Source organism: Netta rufina, assembly GCF_964035555.1.
Source record: "Netta rufina genome assembly, chromosome: 2".
Lineage (NCBI taxonomy): Eukaryota > Metazoa > Chordata > Aves > Anseriformes > Anatidae > Netta > Netta rufina.
Window position 1 is genome coordinate 61,414,375 of NC_140124.1, and position 9,796 is coordinate 61,424,170.

A 9,796-nucleotide genomic window follows, 5' to 3' on the forward strand; every position below is an offset into this window, starting at 1 on the left:
GACAAAAGCTAATGTAACTGAAGAGACTTTTATGTTACTCTGCTCTATTCAAACGTGAGTGAGGATTCTCTAGAACGCATCAGAGTAAGCCTTTACACAGTGCAGCCTCCAGCATCTGTCCAGCAATTACCAGTGCTATAAATGTATGGATTTCCTTAGCATCACATGTAGGTCTGTGCATGCTATTTCAGCTGTTCAGTTTTCTTTCTGGTTAAGGAACCAGGAGCTTTCAATTAATTCTCTGTATCAGCATAATCATTAACTAGCAGGAGTCATCAGTATATCACACTGGAGAGATGTAGTAAATAATACTAGAGGATAAAAGAACTCCAAAACACTTGAGCTCTGGGAATAAGAAACTATTAAGTAGTTTCACCAAAAGCTACTGTTCTTCATAAGGTCACTAGGAGATAGTGATATTTAAGTTGCACACCATTCAACTGCTTTATCAATGAACAGGTTTTTGCCCTTTTTTTGGCTTATTGAAAATGTGGAGTCTCAAATGTGATGAGGTAAAGAATCTTTTTTTTCTAAATAGGCATTGTCTACCGTGTTTTATTCCAGAGCAAAATGACTCAAAAAAAAAAAAAAAGACATTTCAACTAAGTGACTTAGAAATGTAGAATCAAAAAAAAAAAAAAAAAAATTAATGTATGCTTTCCCTGTCTTCCAAGGCACTCAGGGGGAAACAACTTAAAATGCATTTGTGTCTCTGGTTCCTTGATTTCACCATCAATGGCTACTGATGTTAGAGCTTTATTATGCTTTGCTTAATATAATAACAAGCACAGAGACTAAGTGCTGAATGAGATCAAATATGACCTAGTCCTTTCAAAGCAAATCTGTTTTTTTTCCCTTTTGGAAAGCACCAATAAACCTCTAGGTCCTCAAGTCACAGCTTTGCACTGCTATAGCTTTATCTGTTGATCTTTCAAAAAGATGCTTACTCTAAAGCAGTGTATTGACATCTCTATCTTTCCAGTTAAGTTTGCCTTGGAGCATTAGTGACCTTGTAGACTGGCCAAGGTTGTTGGTTTTTTTAAAGTAGAGTACATATCTTTCCCTTCTTCCTGCTTACGTGTTCTTCGCTGCTGTTCTGCAACTTACAAGCATGTATTTGAAAACCATACTGAAACCCTTAGACATTTATGTTCTTGTGGGATGATTCACAAAATACTATGTGAAATAATTCTAGTAAATATACAAAATAAGTTGGAATTTACTTCCCCAGGCCTTTTTAAAAGGAAAAAAATCAAATGTATCAAAACAACTGATACTAAAATGTATGTAGAAATGTATCTTTTTCATTTCCAACATGAACCACCCCTTTTTTAAATAACTAAACTTATATCTTTATAATAAAATTGAACATCTAATATCATTACACCTGGCTCCTAATACTCTGGTTTGGGGAACACTTCAGGTATTATAGAACTGTACCTATTATTGTTGATCACACTGAGATTTTGCTACAAAAAAAAATCAATTCTTGCCGATACTGTGATTTTGTCTTAAATTCCCGTGATGAACTCTTCCCCTTCAGCAGTGTTCTTTATTTCCCCCAGCTGCCAGTGCTAGGGTAAGTAAACTTCAGCGCACAGGCAGTATGCAGGAAAAAATACCACATAACATGGTAAGGACTGTAAGGGAACTGGCAGATCTGCGTATGGTGCAAACTGCAGTCCCCTTGCACTGAAGCTTTGTATGTAATTAACTGATAGTATGGTAAATACTTCAATAGGTAATCTGCTGAATTCTGCCTTGGTAGTTATGGCTTTCTGTGGGCAGTTACAGAGCAATGCAGAGGCCTAATCTGACCCCATTGGATGGCCCTTAGCTCGGGTTTTAGGGTTTAAAGATACGAATGGTTGAGTATAGTTTAATGCAGCACTCCCTTTCCTGGCTGCAGCACTCCAGAGGGGTAGGAAAGAAGAGCCGTGTAGGCTGCTATATGTCTCCATCTGTATGATCTCAGTTTATTAAAGCCCGTTCTGGTGGTTTCTTCCTCATTCTTTGGATCGTTCCTTGCAGTTCACAAGTAAGGGTCCTTGAGCGTGTAGCAGGTGACTACTGTCAGTCAGCTTCTAACTTCTCATTAGATTTAGATGACTTATGCTTTCTCTTTTTCTTCTTCTTCTTTTCTTTTTTTTTCTTTTCTTTCTTTCTCTTTCTTTTCTTGTGTTTATCTCTACATTCTGAGGAAGTGGAGCTGCTACTATCTTCGTCATCCTCATCACTGTCGTCACTGCTGTCATTATCCTCTGAGGTGGAGTCTTCCAAGAGCTGTTTCAGTTGCTGTATCCTGAGTTTAAAAAATGTGAATGAGAATACTTTCTAGCTCTCTCAGTAATTTATGCTAGCTTTCATCTGATCTGTTTTCTTCCTAGCTTGAGAAATGGAAACTTCATGCAAAGGATTGGGGAATGCTTCCTATTCTGCTGAATTACAACTCCCATTACAATTTTCATACTGATAACAACCCCTTCTGAGACAAGCATCTGTTTTGTTCTGAAGGACTTCCCATCCCCTAGATTATCGCACACAAGCGTATTGGCTAATTTGTAATTTATGTTTTCAAAACAGAGGTAAAAGCAATTGCCAGACCACCAATGGAAGTTCTATTACACAGGTGCACATGGGGATTACAATATTATGAAAAGAATTGCCCTGCTGATATAGAGATGATATCAGTGAAGCTGAGTAGATTTTATTTCAGACTTAGAGGTGTCTTTGACAGGCACTCTTCTTGTGAGCTTTCATGGATCCCTGGCAAATGGGGAGAGACTACTTGCTTATTCTAGTGTTTTCAACATCCTTGTGGAGATTTTGCTTTAAAAAAAAAAAAAAAAAAAAGTGCAACATACCTGTACTAGCAGTACTAATCTACTCACTACCTACAGTTCAATAATCTCACTGATACAGTTCAAATAAGAAAGCATGAAAGTCTCCTGATTTATACATTGAATAATGACTTCACATAAAGAACAGTATCAGGTGCCTAGACCTAGCTTTCTAAAATCCATCCCTTCATGTCTACTGAAAGCACTTTGATACAAAAGCACCTCAGTGAAGCCAGTGCAAAAAATGACTTTTTTATTAGACCTAAAACAGAATGAGACCCAGGGACCCAAATATTATGGCATCAATGAATGACTCTCCTTTAAATTTTTGTTTTGGAACAGATGCATAAATTAATAGAATTAAAGAGGTAGAAAGTACACTGAGTGATTACTGAGAAAGTAGAAATGCATTAATCTCAGTTTACAGAAAGAAACCGCCATCAAAAGTGTTCTGAGTTGGTGAGGGTAACATTAAAGTTTCAACTACAAACTCTAAATTGCTATCATGTTATCAAGATTAAAAACAGACTGAAAATGCATTTTACTACGGAGACACATACCTCATTTCTTTTTCATGACGTTTAGTTTCCCTTATTATATCATACATGGGATCTTCATGTGCCTTTAAAATGGAAAACAAAACCCAGTGTTAGTAAAGCAAATGATATATCACTGACTTTTTTAAAAGAGAAAACAAAAGCCACTGTGTTATCAAAAAGATTAAATACACTTAATGAGCTCTTAATTCACAAGTATACTATCAGACTTTGAATATCATTCATCTGGACTGATTTTTTATTTTATCTGGTTACATCACTGGAGTGGGCTCTCCTTAGGTATATTACCTCTGTCCCTTTCCAGTCACAGTTAACTAAGAGCTCCCCACACACATACTACAGCAGTAGCTAGACATAGAAGGAATGTTGAGGTTTAAAATACTAAGATTTGTGCCCTTGCACATTTTAAAAACCTGGATACAAACACACAGGAATACAGGAACAAGAATAATAAGACAAATGGATAATGAAGTTGGAGCTGTCCTTGCATGCTATGCATTAATGTTATTGCTTCTTAAATCAGTTATTTTTAAATTGAATAAGCATTGCAGAAAAAGATAGTTGGGAAGGAAGGTAGTAAATAAACTGTGCAGATATTTAAGGCAAATTCATGCCAAGAAAGAATTCAGCAAGAACAAGGTGATCATTTCTGTTGGAAGATTCAGTGCACAAATCAACAGAGAAATGGTATCAGATGCTGACCAAAGGTGGGAATTAAAATTTCAGTAGCAAATGAAAGATGTTGGGAATGCACCATGAGGGGCCTGGACATAAACTAAGAGTTTGATGCAACAGTGAAGCCTAAGAAAAAATTAAGAATTAAGGCAATCTGGTCATGGGTATGGGCTAAAAGTCCCTTTTGCAGTTGTGTTCCTGTTGGACTTAAATGAGTCCAGATTGCATTTTTCAAGGATAGAAAGACCTAAGATACAACGTGATGACAGCCTGAAATATAGTTTAACAATGCAGAGCAACAGAAAAAGTTAAAGAGGTCATACAGAAAGAATCTGCAAAACTGAAATGTAGTCTCGTGTAGCAAGAGACCTGAATTTTAGACAATGGCTGGATTACAGACCTAGACATCAGGTTTCATGATATGGTTGTTCACAATGAGAGCAGAAGGCTTGAAGCAGCTGTAATGTGGGCAGCTCAAGCTTGACTAAGCATTTTTTGTTACGTTGACATTTTATCACAAAAAATTGTGCTGTTAAAGTTGATTGGATATAATGGTTGAAATAGGTTCTTGAAGATTTCCAATTTAAATATAAATATTATTTTTTTTCCACTTGAATAGCAGATTTTCTGTAAAGTAGCCAAACATCCAACCACATCTATAGCTTTTTCTTTATGAGGAGATTTTCAGCATCTATATTATACTAGAGACAGCGGAAAAGTCCTTAATAGAGCATCATCTGACAGGCTTTTCTTCACTTGCAATATTATCCATCATCAACATAAATAATACAAGCAATAATACTACAGTATATGTACTCACTACTCTAAATTGTTCCAATTTCTGATTGCCTTTAATAAAGAATGGGCATTCTTTATCTCCTGTTCTGTGTCCATAACGCTTACACCTCCAACCTTTAAAAAAAGAAGCAGCAGTGAATTGCATCTGAGCCAGATCAGAGTACAGAAAAAAAAAAAGAAAAAAAAAACTTATTTATGGAAAATATTAAAATATTTTCAATTTTAGGAAAAAATGAGATACAAAAGTGTTACGTTGATACATTAACTTCCATATAATAGAAAGCTATCACAGCCTTCAAGATACTGGTAGTTTTTATATCAATATGATGCCAATCTACCTGGATCTCGTCATCTGTCCACCAGACATCCTGCCCTCCCCCAGAGTAAAAAGATGGCTATATGAAGGTCCAATGACATCTGGAACATTTTCAGCCTTACACTGCATAACTTTGACTTCTTTTCCCAAAGGCATCCAAAGCCCTTTTGTTGGGGCATGGGCCAGGAATTCTCGTGCGCTTTCATTGCCTGGTACATCAGGGATGCAGTCTTCTGGTTTTGTTTCATTTTCCTGCAGAAAAAGATACAGAAAATAAAATCACTTTTTTTTTTTTCCTTTTTTTTTCTTTTTTTAGTTTTATAAGTATCAATACTCCAAGCATACAGGCCTTCATTTAACAGGGAACCTGGTTTCTCTGTAACAAATAAATATGATCCAAAATCCTTAAGTCATCTTCTTTCTCCCTTGCCCTTGACTTTTCTGGTTCAGACACTTTCTTGATATATTACTTCCACTCCTGTCCATTTATTCTAGTAATTTATTTCAATAAATAATAGTAACGAAAAATTATCAGATAAGCTGATATTTCTTCTTCCTCTCCATTATAACAAAGCATAATGAACAGAAACAGCCTTTACAACACAAAGCAGCATTTTTTAGGTTAAAAGCACTAGCTTATGGCTTACATCAATTTGGCAATAGCAATGATCATTATGAAAGTATTTTTACACAAGTATTTTGAGCATAAACAGTGGGGAAGAATGCTGAAAAGATGTCACACAAACTGAAAGTCTGCTTTACCATAAATGATTTCCCTGTGTCTACACTGTTAAATACTACATTAATTTTGTGCGCTAAGAGATCACAAAAGAACTGGTATCAACATACCTGATTCTGGGCATTTCTCTTTGCACCTAGTAAGTCAAAGAGGTTGGCTTGTAACTGAGGAGCTCTCAACTGTCCTCTGGACTTTACTTACTTCTCTCTGTAATTTATATAGGTAACCTAGACACTTAAGATAAATGGCTAAAAGACAGTCTCTGAAAATCCCTTGTAATACTAAAAATGTACTGCAGTATATTTACCTACCTTAATTAGTCCTGGGGGAGGTTTCTCATAGCTGAAAAGCAATATAAATATTTTTACTCTGTAGCTTTGCATAAACAAATAAATTGAGAAAACACTGTATTTCAATAGTATAGAGTCAAAACTTTCACCTCACATTTTCCCTTAAATTTTACATAATCAATAATTGCCAATGGTAGCTGAACATGGATACCTGGGTGCAAGCAGGCTGACAAAGTGCTTCCAAACCCACATGCTTGCCTATAAAGATACGCATCTCTTGTTAACATTCTTCAGATTCATATGTTTTGGGGGGAACAGCTATTTTCATCACCCTGCTTTACAAGGAGGTGCAGTACACCCAGTTCAGCTTGAACCACCATAAACACACAATTCTCTCACCTTTCGCTGTAGCACCCTGCTCCAAGATCTCACTGATCCAAATTTCTTTACTCCATCACTGCTGAATCACAGACATACCCAGCTGAAAATGTCAAGTCAGACCGTTCCTCACTTCTAGCTTTGCCACCCATATATAATGTAAAATAACAACTTTGTCATCTTCTGAATATTAAACGTAAGGATGTAATGTTACTGACAGAAGTACCACCTGCAGGATTTCCTGCGGTATTTCTGCAGAAGACAAAATTCACTAAAATCCAAATAGCAAGCAGGTGCTCTGTAGAACACAGTAACAGAGAAAGTGCATGTACATACTTAGGAGCTAAATGCCAAAACAGAATGGGATAATCTTTAACAACTTTTTGAGTGCTGATTAGTTTTAGTTGTCATAACAAACAAATTTTGACTTTCACTTGAGAGAGAAAAAATTACATTCCAGTCAACCTTCTGATCTTTCTATTACATTAAAACCCTTTTCAATAAAACAGCCTAAGTGCTTCATAGCACTGTGGAGTACAGATGGAGTCATCAGGCATCTCTCAAACCGGTTTATCTTTTTTTTTTATTTGAATCCACTGTAGTGGAAACCAGCTGAACAACTTCTGATTCTATGCTCCAACTCCCAGACTTCTAGGAATCACTTGTAAGAAGAGACCCAGTTTTCCTCAACAAACCAGTATAAAGTCATGAAGCAGCTTTGCAAACGTCACTGCAATGCAAGTGCTACAGTAATACTGTAACACACCAGTAGCCTTGGTGACAGGCACAGAGACAATGGAGACACTGACTGCCCTGCCTGAACTAAAATTTTGGCTAGGCAGGGCAGGCAAACAAATGAAACACAGACCTATTTATGTGCAAAAAGGGCAATGTTTGGGAAAGATATTATGAATATCCCCAGTTAAGATCTACAGACAGGCTGCACACTTCTCCTCCGTTTTGAATCTTTGTGACCTGAGTGGATCCACTGCTGGTGGCGATGGAGTCCTCCTGACATCCCTGACACCTAACACTTGGTAGGAACAAGGCCCTGCGTGTCGCCCAGCTAGGCAAGCGGGAGCACGGTGGACCCGACTGCTGTGGAAAGATAACTCCTCATGACCTGCTTTTGTCCCTTGACACTGCTGAGGGCAGGAGGTTTTCGGTATGAAAGCAGGGAAACGCTGGGCTTACAGGGCGCAGTGGCCAACAGCCCCGGGATGTACCCCAAAAGCCCAGTGCTTCGGCGCGGGGGCCGGGGAGGCATATTTACAAGCACATTTACAGCTATTTGCACAAAGACACCAATCACGGCACCCTCCCTGCGCTGCAAAACGAGCCCCAAAACCCCGCCGGGCCGGCTCCCAGCAGAGGCAGCCCGGGCAGGGGAGGGAGCCCGGGGGCGGCCTCCCCTTCCCCGTTGCTTACAAGGACTCCAGGTGCTGGAGCTTCTGGAGCTGCTGCGCCTCCTGCTTCTTCCTTTTCCTCTCATGCCGGCCCTGGCTCCTGCCACCGCCGCTCGCCGCCGGCTCCTGCGGGCTCCTGCGCCGCGCCTGGCTGCCCCTCGCCTCCTCTTCCTCCTCCCCCTCCTCCTCCCGGCCCCTTCTCTCCCTGCGGGACATAGGCGCGGGCGAAAGGCAGCGGAGCGCTGCGAGGCCGCGGCGCCGCCCCGCTCCGTCCCTCTCTCCCTCCCTCCCCACCCTCCACGCTGCGCATTTCGGTTTCACTTCCCCTGCCGGCCGCCGACTTCCTCCGGTGGCAGCCACGGCCCCCGCTCGGCTCCCCCCTGCCCGCCGCCGGGCTGAGGTGGGGCGGCGCGGGATGGTGGCCGCCCGCCCTGCCCGCAGCCTTCGCCTAAACACAGCGTGCTGTGGGGCGTTGCGCCCGCAGAGCACCGCTAGGAGGAAATAAATAATCATAATAATGATAAATAATGGCGCTGTCCTTGTCTACACTCTGAGGGGGGTCAAGGAAAATGGTGACCCAAGGAAAAAGGGTGACCGGGGGGAGTTGGTGTCCAGGAGAACATGGCGCCCAGGGGAGATGGCACCAGAGGAAGATGGTGCCCGAAGGAAGATGGTGCCCAGGGGAGATGGCACCAGGTGTAAATGTTGGTTACAGGGCAGGCCATGGGCCCAGGGGGGCCTGTTCGTGGCAGGCACCAATACAGAGAGCTCGCCCTGTTACAAAGCTACCAACGTCTTCTCCATGACCCTTCCAAGAAGAGGGAGAGTGGCCTGTCAATAATATTGGCCAGCTCCCTCAACACCTGTGGGTGCATTCCATCAGGGCCCACGGATTTGTAGATGTCAAGTTTGCTTAAATGATCTCTGACTTCATCCTCCTCGACCAAGGGAAAGCCCTCCTTTCTCTGGACTTCTTTTGTCTCCAGGTTCCGAAATTCCTGAGGGCTGGTCTTAGCAGTAAAGACACAAAAAATGCATTCAGCACCTCTGCCTTCTCCATATCCTTTGTCACCAGGACACCTGCTGCATTCAGCAGTGGGCCGACATTTTCCCTAGTCTTCTTTTTTTCTACTGATATACATGTATTTGAAGAAACCCTTCTTGTTGTCCTTGACATCCCTTTGTCGTGTCAAATCCCTTGACATGTCAAATCGCAATCAATCCCTTCAAGCAACAAATGAAGAAGGAGAAATACTTCCTGGCACCAAAATTGTATTTAAAATGTCTGAAAAAACTTCAATGAGACAGTATCAATGTTTCACTCTATTTAGAGAAGTGGCAATAGTTACTAAAAAGTTACGTACCAGCTGGACTGATGCCTACTAAACAGAGACTTTATTTTGGCAGCAAACTCAAGTGGTACAATAGACGTGTGGGCCCCCTTTCATTCCAATGTTGTTTTGCTAGTTTCAAATGCCTATTACTTCATATTCTCTAACCAACGGAGTAATCAAGCTCTGGAGCAGCTTTCCGGTGCTTTAGGACAGTGACAGAAAAGCAAATTAATTCTATGATGGAGTGTTTCCAGTTTATGAATGGTATTCCAGGGGAGGGATGTGTACAATAGCTAAAGAGAGAGGAGATGTCAGGAAACCATACCAGTCTTATTGTCAAATACCCTTGACTGACCTGTTGTAGCTGATGTAAACAGGGCTCTGCCAATTTGGAGGAGGTAGGGGCCTGGCTTAGATGACCATGGTAATTTGTCATGGTTTCAATGACTTCAGCCTCAATACA

At 40.7% G+C, this 9,796-nt stretch overlaps 1 protein-coding gene across 1 annotated transcript; it reads right to left on the reverse strand.

Annotated features, from left to right (window-relative positions):
- Positions 1-1,084: 1,084 nt before the first annotated feature.
- Positions 1,085-8,229, reverse strand: RP9 (RP9 pre-mRNA splicing factor). Its single transcript, XM_084282963.1, has 6 exons — positions 8,022-8,229; positions 6,237-6,267; positions 5,309-5,438; positions 4,893-4,984; positions 3,401-3,462; positions 1,085-2,302 (listed from the first exon to the last, which is right to left on the reverse strand). The coding sequence occupies exons 1-6, from the start codon at positions 8,213-8,215 to the stop codon at positions 2,074-2,076; spliced, it is 738 nt and encodes a 245-aa protein (XP_084139089.1). The 5' UTR covers positions 8,216-8,229; the 3' UTR covers positions 1,085-2,073.
- Between the last annotated feature and the right edge of the window lie 1,567 nt (positions 8,230-9,796).

Excerpts from the sequence above, each read along its gene's own strand:
- RP9 (XM_084282963.1), bottom strand. The coding sequence starts at position 8,215 with ATGTCCCGCAGGGAGAGAAGGGGCCGGGAGGAGGAGGGGGAGGAGGAA. Across the intron at positions 5,439-6,236 it reads CTCCCCCAGGACTAATTAAG|GAAAATGAAACAAAACCAGA; the intron begins GTAGGTAAATAT and ends CTTTTTCTGCAG. Across the intron at positions 3,463-4,892 it reads AATTGGAACAATTTAGAGTA|GCACATGAAGATCCCATGTA; the intron begins GTGAGTACATAT and ends TCCATTTTAAAG.